Source organism: Somniosus microcephalus, chromosome 3 (assembly GCF_052327205.1).
Source record: "Somniosus microcephalus isolate GS21.2 chromosome 3, FLI_Smic_1.0, whole genome shotgun sequence".
Taxonomy (NCBI): Eukaryota; Metazoa; Chordata; class Chondrichthyes; order Squaliformes; family Somniosidae; genus Somniosus; species Somniosus microcephalus.
The window spans coordinates 28,968,961-28,993,879 of record NC_140989.1 but is presented as its reverse complement, the minus strand read 5'-3'; the positions used below and the strand labels follow the sequence as shown (position 1 = coordinate 28,993,879).

Genomic DNA, 24,919 nt, shown 5'->3' with positions numbered 1-24,919 from the left:
CTCCCTATTCTTCCTACCAAAATGTTAATACCTCACATTTATCTGTGTTGAACTTCATTTGCCAATTATTTGCAAGTTTATTAATGTCCTCCTGTAATTTGTTGCAGTCCTCCTCATTATTGACTATCCCCCCCAATTTGGTATCGTCCGCAAATTTAGAAATAGTGTTTTTGATTCCAAAGTTTAAATCATTAATGTAAATTGTGAACAGCACTGATCCTTGTGGAACACCACTACCCACCTTCTGCCACTGTGAATAGTTACCCTTTACTCCCACTCTCTGCCTTCTGTCTTGAAGCCAACCAGCTATCCATTTTGCTACTTGTCCCCTGACTCTGCATTCTCTGACTTTATTCATTAGTCTATTATGGGGTACCTTATCGAAGGCCTTTTGAAAATCTAGATAAATTACATCTACTGCATTTATATTGTCTACTCTCTCTGTTACCACTTCAAAAAATTCTATAAGGTTGGTCAAGCAAGATTTTCCCTTTGAAATCCATGCTGACTGTTCATTATTATTATACTTTTCTCCCTGCCTCCTCCACCCTCACCACCAACAACAAGTGCGAGGAGCTCATGGACTTCGTCATTAAGATTGAAACCATCCGATCAGCTACCTCTGCCACTTCCCTCCCTTCCCCTAGCCCACCGGGCCAAATTTCCTCCAAAGGTTCCCCGCTGCCCTAGTCCTGAACTCGCATCTTTCTCCATTTTTTGTTCGAATTCATCTTGTCCATGAGACCCACTTCCTGCTCCCTTGACCCTATTCCCACTAAACTGCTGAGCACCCAACTTAATTTCTTGGTTCCCATGTTAGCTGAGATATTTAACGGTTCTCTCTCCTCAGGTACTGACCCCCTCGCCTTCAAAGCTGCTGTCATCACCCCTCTCCTCAAAAACCAACACTTGACCCCTCTGTCCTTGCAAACTATCGTCCCATCTCCATCCTCCCTTTTCTCTCCAAAGTCCTTGAATGTGTGGTCGCCTCCCAAATCTGTGCCCATCTTTCCTGAACTTCATGTTTGAATCTTTCCAATTAGGTTTCCGCCCCTGCCACAGTACTGAAACAGCTAGTATCAAAGTCACAAATGACATCCGATGTGACTGTGACAAAGGTAAACTATCCCTCCTCATCCTTCTCGACCTGTCTGCAGCCTTTGACATGGTTGACCACTTCATCCTCCTCCAACGCCACTCCACGGTCGTCCAGCTCGGTGGGGCTGCACTTGCCTGGTTCCATTCTTATCTATCTGATCGTAGCCAGAGAATCACTTTCAATGGCTTCTGTTCCCACTCCCGGAACGTTACCTCTGGTGTCTGCAAAGATCTATCCTTGGCCCCCTCCTATTTCTCATCTACATGCTGCCCCTTGGCGACATCATCCGAAAACACAGCGTCAGTTTCCACATGTACGCTGACGACACCCAGCTCCACCTCACCACCACCTCTCTTGACCTCTCCACTGTCTCTAAATTGTCAGACTGCTTGTCCGATATCCAGTACTGGATGAGCAGAAATTTTCTCCAATTAAATATTGGGAAGACCAAAGTCATTATCGTCAGTCCCTGCCACAAACTCCGTTCCCTAGCCACCGACTCCATCCCTCTCCCCGACAACTGTCTGAGGCTGAACCAGACTGTTCATGACCTTGGTGCCATATTTGATCCCAAAATGTGCTTCAGAGCACATATCTGCACCATCACTAGGACTGCCTGTTTCCTTCTCCGGAACTTCGCTCGTCTCCGCCCTTGCCTCAGCGCATCTGCTGCTGAAACCCTCATCCATGCCTTTGTTACCTCTAGACTTGACTATTCCAATGTACTCCTGGCCGGCCTCCCACGTTCTACCCTCCGTAAACTTGAGGTCATCTAAAACCCTGCTGCCCGTGTCCTAACTCGCACCAAGTCCCGTTCACCCATCACCCCTGTGCTCGCTGACCTACATTGGATCCCGGTTAAGCAACGCCTCGATTTTCAAAATTCTCATCCATGGGCTAGAAATTCCAATACGCCAGAAACCTGCCGGTAACAGCGCCGGCCCAGGCTAACGGCTGCCCGCCGAGAGAGCGCAGGCAGCGCCGGTATTTTGGTGCTGCCTGCTAATTAACACCAGCGGTGCGTTGATGTTGTGGTGTAGCTCTTTCCAGCGCTGAGCTCAGCAGGAGGCCGAAGGTCGCGTCTGTCTCCCGCTTGCAGTGAAAGGGGAACGGGGAAGAAAGGAGCGAACCTGTAGGCTGTGTACGGAACAGTTGCCGTACTTGCTACAAAAATATTACCCGCCACCCGATGTATGTTGATGTTTTTAATAGTTCATGAAATAAATGCGTCTGCGTTCCCTGTAACACGAATCTTTCCCCAATGGTCACTCTTGAAAGTGTTTAAATGTGTAGTCATCACGCCAGCTTTTAGTGGGTCTTGCATACTCGACTCAAAATAATTATTTGATACATAACTGGTTATGGAATTTTGAATAAATTAATTATAATTCCTTATAATCTTAAGTAGTTGAGTCCAGATTTACTAGGGGGGTGACTTCTGGTAACGCTATCATAAAGATAAAAGAGATTTTATCAGGGATGATCTTCAAACGTTGCAATGGAGTTCGAGCCAATCTGATGCTCTTTAGGTATTTTTTTAAAATTATTTGTTGGGAATCCACCGAGGGATTTGCAGTTTTGTACAGGTGTTCAGTTCTGAACTAAAAACTTGTTCCACGAGGTTTCACCCATTGATCTATTAACCCACAAACACAGGCCTCCCGGAAAGCCGCCAGAAAATGCAACCCCACCCCCCCACCACTGATGGGCAAAAAATGAAAGTGTAAAAGAAGAACCTTGGCAAAGGAGGCGTTTGAAGTTCCGGCAGCCACTTGTCAGGCCCCATCCTCGTATACAGTCTGCCAAGTCCTGCCAGTCTCTTCATGGCCATTAACGTTGCTGAAGTGCTTTTAGCAGCTGCACGCACGGGCGAGGCAATAGGAATGGCGAAATCCAAAATGGGCGTGCAGGCATCAACTTGGCGTTGCACGCTCCGACTCATTACAATACTTTCGGCGAGCGCAGGCAACGGCAATGCTGCTGACCTGCCGAAAATGGCAGCCGCGGGCGGTAGTGTGGCGGCCGCCATTTTGTTCCCGGAATCTGGCGGTAACGGGTGGTGCTAAACCCCAGAATTTTTAGCCCCATAGGTCCAAAGTCAACAGTTCCTCCCAAGGAAATTCCCACGTCATGTCTCAAATTACTCATATACTGAGTCCCAAAATATTATTTACCCTCTGACATGAATCAGTCATTCATGAAAGAAAGACTTATGAAATAATACTGAGCGGCCTATGGGTGGTGCTGTCCAGGGAGAGTATAAATACTCGGGCACGGGCCCAGCTTGCGCAGGACATTCTTAACAGGAACTAGTGAAGGACACAACTAGACCTCCATGTTGTAAAACAGTTGATTAAAACTTTGTTTAACGCTTAGACGAAGTGCCAAGTAGTTTTCTTACGTCACCCTCCTTGGAGCAATACATGATAACATACCAATCTATGAAGAAAATAAAAACCACACAAGCCAGTACATTTTAATGTGGAACAAAAAATTTCTTGTTATGAGACTTCGGCCTAGAAATTCAGTTGGGCGCGCCAGCCGTTAGCGCCTTAGGAGGAGTAAATCTCGAGCGCTAGGCGCTTATCGCCCGGGCGCAGCGCGATCTGCGCCTCTCCCCAACTTCAGGACACATTTAGCGCCGGCGCAAAGTCTTAGCGCGCGCCCTGCTGCGCGCGCAGATCATGACGTTATTTAATAGTGCAACGCCCTTTGTGCGCCCCAAACCGGAACTTCACTCGCGCCGGCCCATTGTGCGCCGGGCGGCCCGAGCGACTGTGAAGTGGAACGGTACACAGGCCAGCCGGGCCGCGGGGAGCGCAAATTAAAGGGCACTTACCCAGCAGTATAAAGGCCAGCCATTTTGCAGCATTCACTCTTGTGCAACGGTTTTTTGGACAGAGACCAAGGAGGAGAGTTTACTGGTTTGGACCAACACTTGGACAGGTATTTTTGGCTCAGGCCAGAGCTTACCAATTATCTTTGCCTTCATTCAGAGCTCAGTGTTTGCCAGCATATAATGGGGGCTGCATTGGGTGGCAACGCTGAATTTCAGCCTTATGCCAGAAGGGCTTACAGACGCCGTGAGAGAGTGGCAGCCCTGGCTAGACGCAGAGGGGGCAACAGGCGTCGCCAACTGAGGCCTTACCCACACAGGGTATACCGCCAGCAGACCTCCTATCTGACCATGTCTGCCGCGATGTGTGTTAGGAGGCTGCGATTCCGAAGGGAGGTGGTTGCAGACATCTGCCGGCTGCTTCAGAGAGATCTGCAGCCACAGCTGATGCGCAGGATGTCTCTGTCGGTGGCAGTGAAGGTGACGGTGGCTCTCAACTTCTACGCCTCCGGCTCCTTCCAATCCGCTACTGGGGACATCGCTAACATCTCCCAGTTCGCCGTGCATTGCTGCATCCGCCAGGTGACCGAAGCCCTTTTCAGAAGGAGACATCAATTCATCTCCTTCCCCATGACCCTGGACAAGCAGCAGCAGCGTGCAGTGGGGTTTGCAAGAATAGCGGGCTTCCCCATGGTGCAGGGCGCCATTGACTGCACGCATGTGGCTTTGCGGGCACCTCTTGAGCGTGCCGAGGAGTACCGCAACCGGAAGGGCTACCATTCCCTCAATGTACAGCTGGTGTGTGACCACAGGCAGCGCATCCTAGCTGTCAATGCCCGCTTTCCAGGCAGCAGCCACGATGCCTTTATCCTGCGACAGACAACTGTGGCTGACATGTTCCAGGCACAGCCTCCCCCAAGAGGATGGCTTATCGGGGACAAAGGCTATCCTTTGTGTACCTGGCTCATGACCCCGCTCCGCGCGCCCACGACCCCCGCTGAAGAGGCATACAACGAGAGCCATCAAGCGACGAGGAACCTCATAGAACAAACAATCGGCGTGCTCAAGCAACGGTTCCGCTGTCTCGATCGCTCCGGGGGAGCCCTCCAGTATTCGCAGGATCGAGTCTCCCAATTCGTCGTCGTTTGCTGCATGCTGCACAACCTGGCTATCCGCAGGACTCAGGCACTGCCACCTCACGTTGGTCCACCACCTCAGGAGGAGGAGCAGGAGGACGAGGAGTACCAGCCCAGGAGGGACGCACAAGGTCCAAGGGCCGCCCGTCGGCGGCTTATTGAACGTCACTTCTAGGCCCCCTGTCAGGGAATGGCTTGTGCCAATGATAGAACATGATTGCAGCCGCTCCGCAAGCCCTCAGCCGGTTAAGGCAATAAACACTTCAAAGATCAAACATGGACAATGTGAATAAATAAAATGCTTTATTGTACAAACTCTGGGCCCTTCCCACATGAAAACCAAAAGCAGACGAAACCCCCAAAAAACACTCAAACACATTACTCACTCCCACAACCTGGGGAGGATTAACAAAATAGGGCAACTAAAATGGCCGTCATTCTCGGCCTTCGTCAAAAACAAACATCACATCATCGGCCTTCAAAAAACAAACATCCAATTCTCGGCCTCAAGAAACAAACACAAATGGCCACACATTCGACTATTTGGCCCGCTAGGGCGATGCCTTGGCCATCTTTGGGTGGCCCCTGCCCGCCCTGCTGCTCCGCCTCAAAGTAAGGCCATTGGCTGCTGCAAGGCTGGGGGCAGGCTCCTGAGGGGCACATGTCGTGACGGCAGAAGCCCTTGGGGGTTGGCCTAGTCGAGGTCTGGCCGTCGAGCGGGCGGCTGTTGATTGCTGCAGCTGTGGCTGGCCAGCATCAGTCGCTGCAGCAGCTCCTGGCAGCTCCACTGGGGGAGTGGCAGTGGCGGCTGGAGGAATGGCGGCAAGCTGGCGGATGGCAGGCGCTCGCTGGTCGCCTGAGACACTGGCACTCGCACGGGCCAGCACTGCAGCATGCGCACCAATCTGCCGAGGGACAGACCGCTGTGCTGCTGCAGCGCGCCGGGTGCCCTGGCGATGCCTGGCTGACACAGCGAGTGTGGCAGCAGTGAGTGCCCGTGTTGACCTGTTCACTGACCGCAGCAGAACAGCCAGTGACTGGACGGCACCACTGATCACCTGGCCAGTCGCTGACAGATCTGCCCGGTATTCCGCCTGACTGGTGGCCTCTAAGTCCCCGAACTCGGCCACACTCCGAGAGAGGGAATCGATGGACTCAGGCAACCGTGCCACTGCCACCATGAGCTCCGTGTGCCGGCGCTCCGAGTCCGCGGACAAGTCTTCGAGGCGTTCCATCTCCTCGGCGAACAGCATCTCCTGACTGGAGGCCGGACTCTCCCTCTGGGGAGAAGGCCGCCGAGCTGGCCGACCCTTCCTGCGTTGCTGGAGGCCGCTGGGCCCAGCAATTGGACTCCCCTCCGACGCATCCCCCCTCTGGGGAGAAGGCCGCCGAGCTTCCACCCCCCTCCCGCCTTTCTGCAGCACGCAGGTCCCAGGAGCTCCCCTCCCCTTCGACACTTCCGCCACGCTGCCCTCCAGGGAAGACGTGTCCCCTACATTGGCCTGGGTGGCCGCGGCTGAGGGTTCCCCTGATGGGCCGCCTTCCTCTTGCTCCTCCTCCTGCTCCTCCTCGGAGGGTCTGTCACTGGCAAGTTGAGGGACCTCCTCTTGACCATCTGAAAGCAGGAAGGCACAAGAGTAGCTTTAGAGTGAGGAGAGGGCGTCAGTGCGGGATGCATGAGTGGTGGCATTCAGCGCATTGGTCGGACAGTGGCAAAGGATGTAGATCTGATGCGCAAGTGGGACGAGAGAGGTGCAAAAGGTGATGTCCTTACCATTGCTGCCCAGAACAGGGTCGGCATCTCCACATGCAACGGGCCCAATCACCCGGCCACCCATGAGGCGCTCCACGCGATGTTGCAGGTCGGTGAGTGGCTGGATATGGGGTCGGCCTCCCCCGGTCACAGTCCGGCTCTTGCGATTATTCGCCAGCTTGGCCTGCAAGAGAAAGGACGGCCTCTAAGTACAGTGTGTCGCCGTGATCTTGTGTGCACTGCCTCCCATGGTGGAATAGCCTGGCCAGTGTGTTAAGTGCAGAATGTGCAATTGATGCTCATGCCTGTCCCATAGCTGCTGGATGAAGGCTGGCCATTAGAGCTTTCAGGTCCCTTTGCCCATAATGTGAGGTGCACATGCAAGGATGAGGAGGTCACTGGAAAGGGTACTCACCCTGACAATGCGTGTGAGGTCATTTAACTTTTTGCGGCATTGGGCACCGGTCCTGGGGACGTCGCTGTTGGCTGACAGCTTGCTGGCGACATGCCTCCAGGCTCTCCTGTAGACGCGGACCGTCGCCTTCTTGCCATTGTCCGGGTACAAAACATGGCGCCTCTTCTCCACAGCAGCAAGCAGCACACTCAGATCACGCTCTGAGAAGCGCTGCGCACGTTCACGGGCCTTCTCCATGTCTTCAGGCGCTATTTGGGTCCAGCAGCAGTGTTCAGGCCTAGCTGGAGGGCTCCACTATCCAGGGCGTGGCAGCAGACACAGTCGACCCTTCCCCCTTAAGAGCTGGCTGGCGCCAGGGTGTCTGCTGTCAATCACGAGATGGCCGCACCTGCGCTGCGCCCGGCCTCGGCGCTATCGATCACCACCTCCGGCTTAGCGCCCAAAGAGAGGCGTCCAGCAGCAGTTTTAGCGCTCCCCTGAATTAGTAGGGCGAAGCTAATGAATATCGGAGAAGTGGCATAGATTTGGCGGCGGCCGCAAACTTTAGCGGACGCCCCACTTTAGCGCCCCAAAAGTGGCGTCAATGAATTTCTAGGCCTTGTAATTCATCACCTGATGTTTGCTCCCACCACGTCACCACCAGCGACAGACCAAAACCATCGGCAGTGTTATATTGTACCAAATGCTCTAAGTTTGGAAGGGCAGAATTGTGTCACACTGGGGCAGGAGGGGCTGTTCATCTAAGGTTAGGGCTGAGGCATATTTTAGGAACAGAATAGAACAAGACTTAACTTTGTAATTAGCACACTATATTTGACTTGGGTGTGCTTGATATGGGTATTAGGTGCCTGAAATAGAAAAGAGTTTAATTCCCCAGTTCTAATGGTCTTTGCCTTGAAAATTCACCAAACAAATGACTCATGAACTAAAGTATGAATGCAAATGCCATTTCCCCAAAGCCAGCTCCAGTTTTCCTGCTTTTATCTGTCTAGGGGGTGCGCCGGATTAGTAGCAACTACCGGAAATCAGACCCGTTCTCCAGCCCACCAGGGCCCACAAGCACGCCACTATGGAAATGTCTGTCTCATTCATCATTTGATGCATTATTTGTTCCTCCTCCTCCCCCTCTGCCACCAGTCGGTGATCAACACAATGTGCGGTTTTGGGAAGCAAGCGCTGAACCAACTGGAGGCCTCCAAATTCCTGCACCCGGTGGGCTGTGCTGACAAAGCAGCGATCTGGATAGAAAGTCATCTGCTGCTGGTGGGGGGCGTTGTGCTTGGGATGGCGCTGCCACAGGTATGTACCCTTGGTATGGATCATTCCACCCATATATAGGCGTATGTGTCTGTGTGTATCCATCTGCCTGTATCTATAGGTATCCGTCCACCTGCGGCTGTATCTATCCATCTGCCTGTGTCTGTATGTATCTCTCCGCTTGTGTCTGTATGTATCTCTCCGCTTGTGTCTGTATGTATCTGTTGGCCTGTGTCTGTATGTATTGGTCGGCCTGTGACTGTATGTATCTGTCGGCCTGTGTCTGTATGTATCTGTCAGCCTGTGTCTGTATGTATCTCTCCGTTTGTGTCTGTATGTATCTGTCGGCCTGTGTCTGTATGTATCTGTCGGCCTGTGTCTGTATGTATCTCTCCGCTTGTGTCTGTATGTATCTGTCTGCCTGTGTCTGTATGTATCTGTCGGCCTGTGTCTGTATGTATCTGTCAGCCAGTGTCTGTATGTATCTCTCCGCTTGTGTCTGTATGTATCTGTCAGCCTGTGTCTGTATGTATCTCTCCGCTTGTGTCTGTATGTATCTGTCTGCCTGTGTCTGTATGTATCTGTCGGCCTGTGTCTGTATGTATCTGTCTGCCTGTGTCTGTATGTATCTGTCGGCCTGTGTCTGTATGTATCTGTCAGCCAGTGTCTGTATGTATCTGTCTGCCTGTGTCTGTATGTATCTCTCCGCTTGTGTCTGTATGTATCTGTCGGCCTGTGTCTGTATGTATCTGTCGGCCTGTGTCTGTATGTATCTGTCGGCCAGTGTCTGTATGTATCTGTCTGCCTGTGTCTGTATGTATCTGTCTGCCTGTGTCTGTATGTATCTGTCTGCCTGTGTCTGTATGTATCTGTCGGCCTGTGTCTGTATGTATCTGTCTGCCTGTGTCTGTATGTATCTGTGGATCTTTGTATCCTTCTTGTCTGTACATATCTGTCTGTACCTGTTTGTGTACGTGCCTGTGTGTATTTCTCTGTCAACTAAATGTATCTAAATGCCCTCTGATGTTAGTTCATGTCATCTACCTTCAGTTAAACCCCACGCTCCCTGAGCAGATAAAAATTAAAGCACTCTATGAAGAGTCTCTGCAGCCGTTTACAAGATAGTGATAGACATCAAGAAGACAAAGACAGGCTGGTGGAATGGGCGGACACATGGCAGATGAAATTCAATGTAGATGTTGCATTTTGGTAGGAAGAATGAGGAGAGACAATACACACTAAATGGTACAGTTTTAAAGGGGGTGCAAGAACAGGACAGGTTAACAACGCAGTTAATAAAGCATATGGGATCCTGGGCTTTATAAATAGAAGCATAGAGAAAAAAAGCCAGGAAATTATGTTACACCGATATAAAGCACTAGTCCAGCCCCACCTGGAGTATTGTGTCCAACTCTGGACACCACAATTTAGGAAGGACGTGAAGGCTTTGGAGAGGGTACAGAAGAGATTCACTAGAATGGGAATACAGTTACGTGGAGAGACTGGAGAAGCTGGGGTTGTTCTCCTTGGAGCAGAGAAGGCTATGAGGAGATTTGATAAAGGTGTTCAAATTCATGAAGGGTTTAGATAGAGTAGATAAAGAGAAACTGTTTCCAACAGATGAAGGGTCGATAACCAGAGGGCACAGATTTAAGGTGATTGGCAAAAGAATCAGAGGCGACAGGAGGAAAAACATTTTTACACAACGACTGGTTAGGATCTGGAATGTGCTGCCCGATGGGATGGTGGAGAGGAAGTACTCTGAAGACGCACCTGTAGCATTTAAAGCTGTTACAACAGAACCGACACACAGGACGGTGAAGACGTGGCTCCGACAGGTACAAGCAGCAGGCGTCTCAGGGAGTGATATAAATATTCTCACTGAGAGTAGGCACAGTGTTGGGAATAATGGGAGTGGATAGCAAGAGACTTGTTAATACAGCAGGTAGAACCATGTGGGAGGAAATGGCAAAGGTCAGTGCTTGGCATCTCTCGAACTCCCAGGAAACTCCCGAACCCCCGGGAAACTCCCGAACCCCCAGGAAACTCTCGAACCCCCAGGAAACTCCAGAACCCACAGGAACTCCTGAACCCCCCGGGGAACTCTCAAATTTCCCAGAAATTCCTGAACCTCCGGGAAACTCCCGAACCCCCGGGAAACTCCCGAACCCTCCGGAAACTCCCGAACCCCCGGGAAACTCCCGAACCCCGGGAAACTCTCGAACCCTCCGGGAAACTCCCGAACCCCGGGAAACTCTCGAACCCCCGGGAAACTCCCGAACCCCCGGGAAACTCCCGAACCGCCGGGAAACTCCAGAACCTCCGGGAAACTCCCGAACCCCCGGGAAACTCCCGAACCCCCGAGAAACTCCCGAACCCCCGGGAAACTCCCGAACCTCCGGGAAACACCCGAACCCCCGGGAAACTCCCGAACCCCCGGGAAATTGCCGAATCTCCGGGAAACTCCAGAACCCCCGGGAAACTCCCAAACCCCCGGGAAACTCCCGAACCCCGGGAAATTCTTGCACCCCCGGGAAACTCCCAAACCTCCGGGAAACTCCCGAACCCCCAGGAAACTCTCAAACATCCCGGAAACTCCCGAACCCCCCAGAAACTCCCGAACCCCCGGGAAACTCCCGAACCCCCGGGAGATTTTGAACCCTGGGAAACTCCCGAACCCCCGGGAAACTCTCGAACCCCCGGGAAACTCCCGAACCCCCGGGAAACTCCCGAACCCCCGGAAACTCTCGAACCCCCCGGGAAACTCCCGAACCCCGGGAAACACGAGAACCCCCGGGAAATTCCCAAACTCCCGGGAAACTCTCGAACCTCCCGGGAAACTCCTGAATCCCTGGGAAACTCCCGAACCCCCGGGAAACTCCCGAACCCCCGGTCCGGGAAACTCCCGAACCCCCGGGAAACTCTCGAACACCCGGGAAACTCCCGAACCTCCGGGAAACTCCCGAACCCCGGGAAACTCTCGAACCCTCCGGGAAACTCCCGAACCCCGGGAAACTCCCGAACCCCGGGAAACTCTCGAACCCCCGGGAAACTCCTGAACCCCCGGGAAACTCCCGAACCCCCGGGAAACTCCAGAACCTCCGGGAAACTCCAGAACCCCCGGGAAACTCCCGAACCCCCGGGAAACACCCGAACCTCCGGGAAACTCCCGAACCCCCGGGAAACTCCCGAACCCCCGGGAAACTCCCGAACCCCGGGAAATTGCCGAATCTCCGGGAAACTCCAGAACCCCCGGGAAACCCCCGAACCCCCGGGAAACTCCCGAACCCCCGGGAAACTCCCGAACCCCCGGGAGATCTTGAACCCTGGGAAACTCCCGAACCCCCGGGAAACTCTCGAACCCCCGGGAAACTCCCGAACCCCCGGGAAACTCCCGAACCTCCGGGAAACTCCCGAACCCCCGGAAACTCCCGAACCCCGGGAAACACGAGAACCCCCGGGAAATTCCCAAACCCCCGGGAAACTCTCGAACCTCCCGGGAAACTCCTGAATCCCTGGGAAACTCCCGAACCCCCGGGAAACTCCCGAACCCCCGGTCCGGGAAACTCCCGAACCCCCGGTCCGGGAAACTCCCGAACCCTCGGTCCGGGTAACTCCCGAACCCCCGGGAAACTCTCGAACACCCGGGAAACTCTCGAACCCCGGGAAACTCCCAAAGCTCTGGGAAACTCTCGAACCCCCGGGAAACTCCCGAACCTCCGGGAAACTCTCAAACCTCCCGGAAACTCCCGAACCCCCCGGAAACGCCCGAACCCCCGAGAAACTCCTGAACCCCCGGGAAACCCCCAAACCCCAGGGAGATCTTGAACCCCGGGAAACTCCCGAACCCCCGGGAAACTCTCGAACCCCCGGGAAACTCCCGAACCCCCGGGAAACTCCCAAACCCCCGGGAATCTCCCGAACCCCCGGGAAACTCCCGAACCCCCGGGAAACTCCCGAACCCCCGGGAAACTCCCGAACCCCCGGGAAACTCTCGAACCTCCCGGGAAACTCCCGAACCCCCGGGAAACTCCCGAACCCCCGGGAAACTCTCAAACCCCGGGGAAACTCCCGAACCTCCGGGAAACTCCCGAACCCCCGGGAAACTGTCGAACCCCGGGAAACTCTCGAACCCCCGGGAAACTCTCGAAACTCCCGGGAAACTCCCGAACCCCCGGGAAACTCCCGAACCTCCGGGAAACTCTCGAAGCACCGGTCCGGGAAACTCCCGAACCCCCGGGAAACTCTCGAACCCCCGGGAAACTCTCGAACCCCCGGGAAACTGTCGAACCCCGGGAAACTCCCGAACATCCGGGAAATTCCCGAACCCCCGGGAAACTCCCGAACCTCCGGGAAACTCCCGAACCCCCGGGAAACTCCCGAACCCCCGGGAAACTCCCGAACCCCCGGGAAACTCCCGCACCCCCGGGAAACTCCCGAACCCCCGGGAAACTCCCGAACCTCCGGGAAACTCTCGAACCTCCCGGGAAACTCTCGAACCTCCCGGGAAACTCTCAAATCTCCCAGAAACTCCCGAACCTCTGGGAAACTCCCGAACCCCCGGGAAACTCCCGAACCCCCGGGAAACTCTAGAACCCCCCGGTCCGGGAAACTCCTGAACCCCCGGGAAACTCTCGAACCCCCGGGAAACCCTCGAACCCCCAGGAAACTCCTGAACCTCCGGGAAACTCTCGAACCCCCAGGAAACTCCCGAACCTCCGAGAAACTCCCGAACCCCGAGAAACTCCCGAACCCCCGGGAAACTCCCGAACCTGCGGGAAACTCCCGAACCCCGGGAAACTCCCGAACCCCCGGGAAACTCCCGAACCTCCGGGAAACTCCCAAACCCCGGGAAACTCTCAAACCCCCGGGAAACTCCCGAACCTCCGGGAAACTCTCGAACCCGAGAAACTCTTGAACCCCGGGATACTCCAGAACCCCCGGGAAACTCCCGAACCCCGGGAAACTCTCGATCCCCCGGGAAACTCCCGAACCCCCTGAAAACTCCCGAACCCCCGGGAAATTCTCGAACCCCCGGGAAACTCCCGAACCCCCGGAAAACTCCCGAACCTCCCGGGAAACTCTCGAACCTCCCGGGAAACTCTCGAATCTCCCGGAAACTCCCGAACCTCCGGGAAACTCCCGAACCCCCGGGAAACTCTCGAACCTCCCGGGAAACTCCCGAACCCCCGGGAAACTCCAGAACCCCCGGGAAACTCCCGAACCTCCGGGAAACTCCCGAACCCCCGGGAAACTCCCGAACCTCCGGGAAACTCCCGAACCCCCGGGAAACTCCCGAACCCCCGGGAAACTCTCGAACCCCCGGGAAACTCCCGAACCTCCGGGAAACTCCCGAACCCCCGGGAAACTGTCGAACCCCCGGGAAACTCTCGAACCTCCCGGGAAACTCCCGAACCCCCGGGAAACTCCCGAACCTCCGGGAAACTCTCGGAGCACCGGTCCGGGAAACTCCCGAACCCCCGGGAAACTCTCGAACCCCCGGGAAACTCTCGAACCCCCGGGAAGCTGTCGAACCCCGGGAAACTCCCGAACCTCCGGGAAACTCCCGAACCCCCGGGAAACTCCCGAACCCCCGGGAAACTCCCGAACCTCCGGGAAACTCCCGAACCTCCGGGAAACTCCCGAACCCCGGGAAACTCGCAAACCCCCGGGAAACTCCCGAACCCCCGGGAAACTCCCGAACCTCCGGGAAACTCTCGAACCCCCGGGAAACTCTCGAACCCCCGGAAACTCCCGAACCCCCGGGAAACTCCCGAACCCCCGGGAAACTCCCGAACCTCCGGGAAACTCCCGAACCCCCGGGAAACTCCTGAACCCCCGGGAAACTCCCGAACCCCGGGAAACACCTGAACCCCGGGAAACTCCCGGACCCCGGGAAACTCTCGAACCCCCGGGAAACTCCCGAACCCCCGGGAAACTCTCGAACCCCCGGGAAACTCTCGAACATCCCGGGAAACTCCCGAACCCCCGGGAAACTCCCGAACCTCCGGGAAACTCTCGAAGCACCGGTCCGGGAAACTCCCGAACCCCCGGGAAACTCCCGAACCCCCGGGAAACTCTAGAACCCCCCGGTCCGGGAAACTCCTGAACCCCCGGGAAACTCTCGAACCCCCGGGAAACCCTCGAACCCCCAGGAAACTCCTGAACCTCCGGGAAACTCTCGAACCCCCAGGAAACTCCCGAACCTCCGAGAAACTCCCGAACCCCGAGAAACTCCCGAACCCCCGGGAAACTCCCGAACCTCCGGGAAACTCCCGAACCCCGGGAAACTCCCGAACCCCGGGAAACTCCCGAACCCCCGGGAAACTCCCGAACCTCCGGGAAACTCCCGAACCCCGGGAAACTCTCAAACCCCCGGGAAACTCCCGAACCTCCGGGAAACTCTCGAACCCCTGAGAAACTCTTGAACCCCGGGATACTCCAGAACCCCCGGGAAACTCCCGAACCCCGGGAAACTCTCGATCCCCCGGGAAACTCCCGAACCCCCGGAAAACTCCCGAACCCCCGGGAAATTCTCGAACCCCCGGGAAACTCCCGAACCCCCGGAAAACTCCCGAACCTCCCGGGAAACTCTCGAACCTCCCGGGAAACTCTCAAATCTCCCGGAAACTCCCGAACCTCCGGGAAACTCCCGAACCCCCGGGAAACTGTCGAACCCCCGGGAAACTCTCGAACCTCCCGGGAAACTCCCGAACCCCCGGGAAACTCCCGAACCTCCGGGAAACTCTCGGAGCACCGGTCCGGGAAACTCCCGAACCCCCGGGAAACTCTCGAACCCCCGGGAAACTCCCGAACCTCCGGGAAACTCCCGAACCCCCGGGAAACTGTCGAACCCCCGGGAAACTCTCGAACCTCCCGGGAAACTCCCGAACCCCCGGGAAACTCCCGAAACTCCGGGAAACTCTCGGAGCACCGGTCCGGGAAACTCCCGAACCCCCGGGAAACTCTCGAACCCCCGGGAAACTCTCGAACCCCCGGGAAGCTGTCGAACCCCGGGAAACTCCCGAACCTCCGGGAAACTCCCGAACCCCCGGGAAACTCCCGAACCCCCGGGAAACTCCCGAACCTCCGGGAAACTCCCGAACCTCCGGGAAACTCCCGAACCCCGGGAAACTCGCAAACCCCCGGGAAACTCCCGAACCCCCGGGAAACTCCCGAACCTCCGGGAAACTCTCGAACCCCCGGGAAACTCTCGAACCCCCGGAAGCTCCCGAACCCCCGGGAAACTCCCGAACCCCCGGGAAACTCCCGAACCTCCGGGAAACTCCCGAACCCCCGGGAAACTCCTGAACCCCCGGGAAACTCCCGAACCCCGGGAAACACCTGAACCCCGGGAAACTCCCGGACCCCGGGAAACTCTCGAACCCCCGGGAAACTCCCGAACCCCCGGGAAACTCTCGAACCCCCGGGAAACTCTCGAACATCCCGGGAAACTCCCGAACCCCCGGGAAACTCCCGAACCTCCGGGAAACTCTCGAAGCACCGGTCCGGGAAACTCCCGAACCCCCGGGAAACTCCCGAACCCCCGGGAAACTCTAGAACCCCCCGGTCCGGGAAACTCCTGAACCCCCGGGAAACTCTCGAACCCCCGGGAAACCCTCGAACCCCCAGGAAACTCCTGAACCTCCGGGAAACTCTCGAACCCCCAGGAAACTCCCGAACCTCCGAGAAACTCCCGAACCCCGAGAAACTCCCGAACCCCCGGGAAACTCCCGAACCTCCAGGAAACTCCCGAACCCCGGGAAACTCCCGAACCCCGGGAAACTCCCGAACCCCGGGAAACTCCCGAACCCCCGGGAAACTCCCGAACCTCCGGGAAACTCCCGAACCCCGGGAAACTCTCAAACCCCCGGGAAACTCCCGAACCTCCGGGAAACTCTCGAACCCCTGAGAAACTCTTGAACCCCGGGATACTCCAGAACCCCCGGGAAACTCCCGAACCCTGGGAAACTCTCGATCCCCCGGGAAACTCCCGAACCCCCGGAAAACTCCCGAACCCCCGGGAAATTCTCGAACCCCCGGGAAACTCCCGAACCCCCGGAAAACTCCCGAACCTCCCGGGAAACTCTCGAACCTCCCGGGAAACTCTCAAATCTCCCGGAAACTCCCGAACCTCCGGGAAACTCCCGAACCCCCGGGAAACTCCCGATCCCCCGGGAAACTCTCGAACCTCCCGGGAAACTCCCGAACCTCCGGGAAACTCCCGAACCCCCGGGAAACTCCAGAACCCCCGGGAAACTCCCGAACCTCCGGGAAACTCCCGGACTCCGAGAAACTCCCGAACCCCCGGGAAACTCCCGAACCTCCGGGAAACTCCCGAACCCCCGGGAAACTCCCGAACCTCCGGGAAACTCCCGAACCCCCGGGAAACTCCCGAACCCCCGGGAAACTGTCGAACCCCCGGGAAACTCTCGAACCTCCCGGGAAACTCCCGAACCCCCGGGAAACTCCCGAACCTCCGGGAAACTCTCGGAGCACCGGTCCGGGAAACTCCCGAACCCCCGGGAAACTCTCGAACCCCCGGGAAACTCTCGAACCCCCGGGAAACTGTCGAACCCCCGGGAAACTCTCGAACCTCCCGGGAAACTCCCGAACCCCCGGGAAACTCCCGAACCTCCGGGAAACTCTCGGAGCACCGGTCCGGGAAACTCCCGAACCCCCGGGAAACTCTCGAACCCCCGGGAAACTCTCGAACCCCCGGGAAACTGTCGAACCCCCGGGAAACTCCCGAACCTCCGGGAAACTCCCGAACCCCCGGGAAACTGTCGAACCCCCGGGAAACTCTCGAACCTCCCGGGAAACTCCCGAACCCCCGGGAAACTCCCGAACCCCCGGGAAACTCCCGAACCTCCGGGAAACTCTCGGAGCACCGGTCCGGGAAACTCCCGAACCCCCGGGAAACTCTCGAACCCCCGGGAAACTCTCGAACCCCCGGGAAACTGTCGAACCCCGGGAAACTCCCGAACCTCCGGGAAACTCCCGAACCCCCGGGAAACTCCCGAACCCCCGGGAAACTCCCGAACCTCCGGGAAACTCCCGAACCTCCGGGAAACTCCCGAACCCCGGGAAACTCCCAAACCCCCGGGAAACTCCCGAACCCCCGGGAAACTCCCGAACCTCCGGGAAACTCTCGAACCCCCGGGAAACTCTCGAACCCCCGGGAAACTCCCGAACCCCGGGAAACTCCCGAACCTCCGGGAAACTCCCGAACCTCCGGGAAACTCCCGAACCCCCGGGAAACTCCCGAACCCCCGGGAAACTCCCGAACCCCGGGAAACACCTGAACCCCGGGAAACTCCCGGACCCCGGGAAACTCTCAAACCCCCGGGAAACTCTCAAACCCCCGGGAAACTCTCGAACCCCGGGAAACTCTCGAACCCCGGGAAACTCCCGAACCCCCGGGAAACTCCCGAACCCCCGGGAAACTCTCGAACCCCCGGGAAACTCTCGAACCTCCCGGGAAACTCCCGAACCCCCGGGAAACTCCCGAACCTCCGGGAAACTCTCGAAGCACCGGTCCGGGAAACTCCCGAACCCCCGGGAAACTCTCGAACCCCCGGAAAACTGTCGAACCCCGGGAAACTCCCGAACCTCCGGGAAACTCCCGAACCCCTGGGAAACTCCCGAACCCCCGGGAAACTCCCGAACCTCCGGGAAACTCCCGAACCCCCGGGAAACTCCCGAACCCCCGGGAAACTCCCGAACCCCCGGGAAACTCCCGAACCTCCAGGAAACTCTCGAACCCCCGGGAAACTCCCGAACCCCCGGGAAACTCCCGAACCTCCGGGAAACTCCCGAACCCCCGGGAAACTCCCGAACCCCGGGAAACTCCCGAACCCCGGGAAACTCTCAAACCCCCGGGAAACTCTCGAACCCCGGGAAACTCTCGAACCCCCGGGAAACTCCCGAACCCCCGGGAAACTCCCGAACCCCTGGAAACTCCCGAACCCCGGGAAACTCCCGAACCCCGGGATACTCCAGAACCCCCGGGAAACTCCCGAACCCCGGGAAACTCCCGAACCCCGAGAAACTGTCGAACCCCCGGGAAACTCTCGAACCCCCGGGAAACTCTCGAACCCCCGGGAAACTCTCGAACCCCCGGGAAACTCTCGCACCCCCGGGAAACTCTCAAACCCCCGGGAAACTCCTGAACCCACCTGGAATCTCCTGAACCCCCAGGAAACTCCCGAACCCCCGGGAAACTCCTGAATCCCCAGGAAACTATCGAACCTCCAGGAAACTCCTGAACCCCCCCCTGGAAACTCCTGAACCCCCAGGAAACTCCCAAACCCCCTAGGAAACTCCCGAATCCCCAGGAAACTTACGAACCCCCCGGGAAACTCCCAAACTCCCAGGACCCCTCCCCAATACAGGACAAGTTTTAATGCTGTACATTTCAGTGAGGAGACCTATATTTACCCAAAAGGTGCATTGACAAGCCTAAGGCTGTGACCCTGAGCACTGTGGATTATAGTGACGCATGCACACAGAAGGCTTGAGTTTAGTGGATGAAGCAGTGCAATTGCTGATGCTGTTTTTTCAGGAAATGGAATATTTCTCTCTGATCTGTCATTGCAGATCGGAGGAATTGTACTTTCTCGGATCCTGATTGGGCAGATCAAAGAGGAGATTAAGTCAATATAACCGAAGGGAGCCTTGGCAACAGGGAACAAACCAAAGGCAGTGGGATTCACTGAGAAGCCAAGAAAGAAAGAAGCAAAACAGGGTGAAAGAACATTCAAGACTTTTTGTGTGAAAGACAAACCTACAACAGCTCCCAATACTGTTCTTTTAAAAAAATATATAAATTGCAATTAACTGAGGTGGAGGAATCCAAAATGGTGACCACCAGTCGCACTCCTGACCTTTCACCTCCAGAGCTCAGATTTGAACAGCACAGAGCTCTAATGTGTGAGAGATACTGAGGGTCACAAGGACCATTGCTCTCAGCTCAGCCCTCAGTCAACACTCCCATTCCCTGTCCCTCAGGCATTGTTTAATCCGTCATCTCGCAGGCAAAGGATGAAATAATCCCGTGTGTCCACATGGGATCACGAAAAACACGGGAACAATTTCAGCATTTCCAACATGATTTCACATCGCAAAAGCATTTGTAAACGCCAGATATATTTACCAGAACGTTTCTGTCTAGATCCACAGTGCAATTCACCTGTTCCTCTTCAGAAAGATGTGGAATAGGAACATTTTACTTTCAAAGCACTGTAATAGCATCACCACTCAGCAAGGAGATTAACACAGGGAGGCATGCAACGTATGCACACCTCTCTCATTTAATCTTTTTTGGTGACACTCCTATTTTCTACCCTTCCCTCCTTTCTCCCTCGCCTCCTTCTCCCTCGCCTCCTTCTCCCTCGCCACCTTCTCCCTCGCCTCCTCCTCCCTCTCCGAAAAGCTTTGATTGTGCTGTTGTACAGCACCATCGGTTCTTGTACTGCTTACACAGTGAGTGGCAGCAGGCTATCTCACCTCTGTGCCCTGCCCTCACCTGGCATTTGCACGCGTGCATTTTCCAACGGGTGGGCAAGGGCCTGGGGGTGGGGGGGGCGGGTAACAGTTGCTGGAGAGCAATTAGAGACAGGAGCCCCGAGATGATTTTTGTTTTCCACCCTTGTTCAGAGACGCTGAGCCCAATTCTAGCGGCCTATCCGAGATCAGGTAACGTCAGCCGTCGGCTCGGTGGGTAGCACCTCTCGCCTCCGAGTCAGGAGGTTGTGGGTTCACGTCCCACGCCAGAGACTTGAGCACAAAATCCAGGCTGACACTCCCAGTACATGTACTGAGGAAGTGCTGCCCCATCAGAGGTGCCGTCTCTTAAATAAGACGTTAAACCGAGGCCCTGTCTGCTCTCTCAGGTGGTCGTAAAAGATCCCGCGGCACTATTTTGAAGAAGAGCAGGGGTGTTATCCCTGGTGTCCTGGGGCCAATATTAATCCCTGAACCAACATCACTAAAACAGATTATCTGGTCATTATCACATTGCTGTTTGTGGGAGCTTGCTGTGCGCAAATTGGCTGCTGCGTTTCCTACATTACAACAGCGAGTACGCTTCAAGAAATACTTCATTGGTTGTAAAGCGCTTTGAGACGTCCGGTGGTCGTGAAAGGTGCCGTATAAATACAAGTCTTCCTTTAATTCAACACAAGCCACACATTAATGCTGGGAAGGTGAGGTCTGTGTGGTTTGGTGCAGGCACCCAGCAGATCATTAGGGAGCTCGAGATAAATCAAACAGGAAACCAGCATCTAATTATCCACAGAAAATGCATCAAAGGTTGATCCGCATCTGAAAGGGAGAGGTAGGTTAGTGCTTCGGGAGTGTCCCTTCAAAAGCGACCCTCTGTGCATCTCCAGCAATTTCAGATTTCCAGCATTCTTGTGTATTTTTTTTTAACCACACCGAAATATCCCACCTCTGCCACAGCAGGCTCTTTATTTTATCTTACTGAAAAGTTTGATTAAATCCTGCATTTTAAAGAAGGAATGATTTCTCCCAATTTTTTCCAAATAGATCTCCCGATGTCAGTAACTAGATTCGTTGCTTTGTCTTAAAAAATAAGTTTATTTTCCAATAAGCCTGCTTCTCCCGCAGTAAAGGTTTGTGCCTTAGTTACCTCCCCCACATTACTTCTAACTCCTTCCCCTGCCTGCCCACCACCCGCCCCCCAGTTTCCTATCCTGAGAATATTGACTTGTACCAGGGTGCAGTTCTACATAGAGTCATAACGGCACAGAAGGAGGCCATTCGGCCCATCGAGTCTGTGCCGGCTCTCTGTAGAGCAATCCAGTCAGTCCCATTCCCCCGCTCTATCCCTGTAGCCCTGCAAGTTTATTTCCCTCAAGTGTCTATCCAGTCTCCCCTTGAAAACATTGAGTGTGTCCACTTCCACCACGTCCGTTGGCAGCGAGTTCCAGGTCCTCACCACTCGCTGCGTAAAAAAGTTTTTCCTCACGTCCCCCCGTATCTCTTGCTCAAAACCTTAAATCTGTGTCCCCTAGTCCTTGTACCATCAACTAGTGGGAACAGCCTTTTCCCGTCTAGCCTATCCAAACCCGTCATAATCTTATACACCTCTATCAAATCACCCCTCAACCTCCTTTGCTCTAATGAAAACAAATCCAGCTCCTCCAACCTGTCCTTGTAGCTAAGATCCCCCATCCCCGGAACCATTCTGGTAAATCTCCCCTGCACCCTCTCAAGGGCCTTCACATCCTTCCTAAAGTGTGGTGACCAGAACTGGACGCAATACTCCAGTTGTGGCCGAACCAGTGCTTTATAAAGGTTTATAACAGCGCTTTATAACACGTGGCTGTACATCAGGTGGGGTGTATAATATGTGGCCGGTGCGGTACAGCCCGTTTCGCGCGGCCGCCAAAGACACTTTCCTACCCCTGAGGTTCCTGCAGCTGAATGGGAGTGTGAGATAGAAGCTAACGGCCCGGATTTTGCAGGGTCGATCGATCTCTGCGTGCGCCACCGTAAGCCCTCAGAATGGCCCGGGTTTCCCTGTGCACTGCGCTTGCGCGAAAACCCGGAACTTGCGATCTGCCAAGGTTCGCCTCGTCAGATCGTCCACATGTGCCCCCAAAACACTTCCGCTGGCACAGAATTGGGCGATTTGCCCGACTTCTGCCCTGTTAATGTCCACGCAACCTTTACGCCTGGTAAAAGCAGGTGCAGGGCCCACGTAAGGGTTAAAATAAATGTTAAGTTAAATTTTTTTAATTGATTAAAACTTACAAAAACATTGAAAATTAATTTATGTAAATTTTGGCTCAGATTAAAATATTTAAAATTATTTTTCAAAAAATGTAATTGTTATTTTAAATGCTTAATTAAAGGGACTTTTAATTAATTTTGAAATTGGGAATATTTATTTTTATTAGAGTTGTGTTATTTATTTATTTATTTATTTGGGGATTTCTCAAGCCTGGCCCACGTGATCCCAGGGACGCTTCTGAACCGCCTGTGTCCCTGAGATCCGTGGGCCTTTACGCAGGCGAATGCCCGCAGGCCCAGAGCCCAAAGACTGCGAAGCCCAGGAGCCAGCAGGTACTTGCGTATTTTGTTTTCGGGTCAGAGGCGTACTCTGGAGGTACACCGCCGACCGCAAATTTTGGCCCATAATATCAGCGCCATGGAGCAGATACCTCACACAATACCTGACCCGAGAGAGCCAGCAGATTAAAGGGAGGTCCAGTGGCTACATAAATGACATTCAGCAATATCCCATTTGAAAAGCAAGGCAGGAAAAGAGCACAACCTCGTGCAACTGGTGGCGGTGACTGTTCCTGGGGAGTTCAATAGGCCAATTTCAGGAAAGAAAAACTGGGAAATTCCTTTCCAACGCTACATAGCAATCCAGCAAACTCAAGGAGACCATGGCTATCAATGATGGATCACTAGCTGAACTCAAGCAACGAACACACACCAACCCCAATGTACCGCAGCTCCCTCCTCTCTCAAGAACTGGTCAAGTCCCTTCTTAAAGGTCTGTGGATGACCCATACTCACCACCTCCACCGGTGGTCCGTACCAGAGGGCTAACACAGAGAGGACAAGGAGGTCAACATTAGCAATGTATAATTTACAACTTAACGTGAGAAGCCACACAATCAGGATTAACAACAGAAAATGCTGGAAATACTCAGCAGGCCAGGCAGCATCCGTGGAGAGAGAAACAGAGTTAACGTTTCAGGTCTGGGACCCTTCATGCTGTATGATTTTTGCCATTCCCCTGTCATTTTAATTCACCGCTCCATTCCCACTCGGACCTCACCGTCCTTGGCCTCTTGCATTGTTCCACGGAAGCGCAACGTAAACTCGAGGAACAGCACCTCATCTTCCGATTAGGCACTTTGCAGCCTTCCGGACTCAATATCGAGTTCAACAATTTCAGATCATAACCTCGGCCCCTATTACATTTTTACATTTACATTTTTACTTATATTTTTTTCCCACCCCTTTGTTTTGGGTTTCCCCCCACCCTTTCCTTTTTTTTCTCTCTCCCACATGGCAGCTGTCTCTCATCCTGCCAGTACACTTCACACCTAATCTGAGCCGTCTTTTGTCTCCACTGGTCCTATTACCATCTCGTCTGGTTTTGAATACCTCTTAATGTCTCTTTACTTCTTTTGTTCTATCACAGCCCTGCCTTCGATCTATTTCATTTCCTTTCCAGTTTTGAAAAAGGGTTTCCACCCGAAACGTCGACTCTAATTTCTCTCCACGGATGTTGCCCTGGCCTGCTGAGTTTTTCCAGCATTTTCTGTTGTTATTTCAGATTTCCAGCATCTGCAGTATTTTGCTATCATGTTACTGAGGTACTGGAAGTTAAAGCAGATCAGACACCTTAAAAAACACTAACCTTCAAACACCTAAATGCAAACAGATTTTTTTAAATTAACCTTTGCATTCTGAAAAATACTTTGCAGTTCTCAAAAATAATTTAGTATGTTTTCTATACCAGAATGATTTCCTGAAGATTTTTATGACAGAAACATTCCTTAAGTGACAGAAAGCTGAATAAACTGGAGCTCCTTTAATGCAAAAACTGCAGCCCTCAAAGGGCTAAAAGCAAGAATTTGAGTTCTGGAATTACTAGGATTTTTTTTATACATGGCGATATCAATTGTTGTTTATGATTATTTATATTATGTTACTGTTGCACGGTATTAAAAATATTCAGTATTAAAACAAAACTGCAATAATGTTTCACCAAATGATTTAATAAACATTTATTAATTTATTGTCGTTCATTTGTTCACCTCCACTGGTTGCCTGGCAGTATTTGATTGCTGGTGTGTTCAAGTTTGGGCAATATGAGCAACTGAAAGCTTTTCACTGGTTTACTGAATAAGTCAAATTCTGTTAATATTGCATAGGATTCTCAGGATTTTTACCAGTGTTTTAGGAAATAGATTCCATGATTCTATTTATTTTCCTAGATCACCAAAAAAAAACCCCAGCAGCACTGAATAAGCTTTTCATCAATTGGTGGGTCTGATCAATGTTGACACATATCTGATGGCGCAGCATGTTGGGTGACCAGTAGGTGGTGGTCATGAGCTATGAAGCGACTCCAAGTTCACGGACATTGATTTAACACCAGGGGAATGTATCCTCGCTGACAAAAGACAAACTTCCACGGAGAAGACCTGGGTAAACAATATAGTCATTTTTAACTGCACGGTGCCCTCTCCGCACGAGAAGTATGTTACTGTGAGTCCACTGGATTTTTGTAGCAGTTTCCACATAAGGTAGAAACAACACAGCATTTTCCTAGTTTACTGTCATTTCATTACAACAAGTACAAAAAAGAACAAAGCTGTGCATATTGGAGAACGGATCTGATACACTATTACCTAGAGGACCTTGTATTGGT

The 24,919-nt window shown here is 54.0% G+C and overlaps 1 protein-coding gene across 3 annotated transcripts in view; it reads left to right on the top strand.

Annotated features, from left to right (window-relative positions):
• Positions 1 to 24,283, top strand: part of tspan33b (tetraspanin 33b) — a 93,707-nt gene extending 69,424 nt beyond the window's left edge. For all 3 annotated transcript variants that reach the window (XM_085979781.1, XM_085979782.1, XM_085979780.1), the window contains exons 7-8: positions 8,377 to 8,538; positions 19,096 to 24,283. In XM_085979781.1, coding sequence (XP_085835907.1) covers positions 8,377 to 8,538; positions 19,096 to 19,161 — 228 coding nt within the window. In that variant the 3' untranslated portion in view covers positions 19,162 to 24,283. The remainder of the gene's footprint in view (positions 1 to 8,376; positions 8,539 to 19,095) is intronic.
• Positions 24,284 to 24,919: the final 636 nt, after the last annotated feature.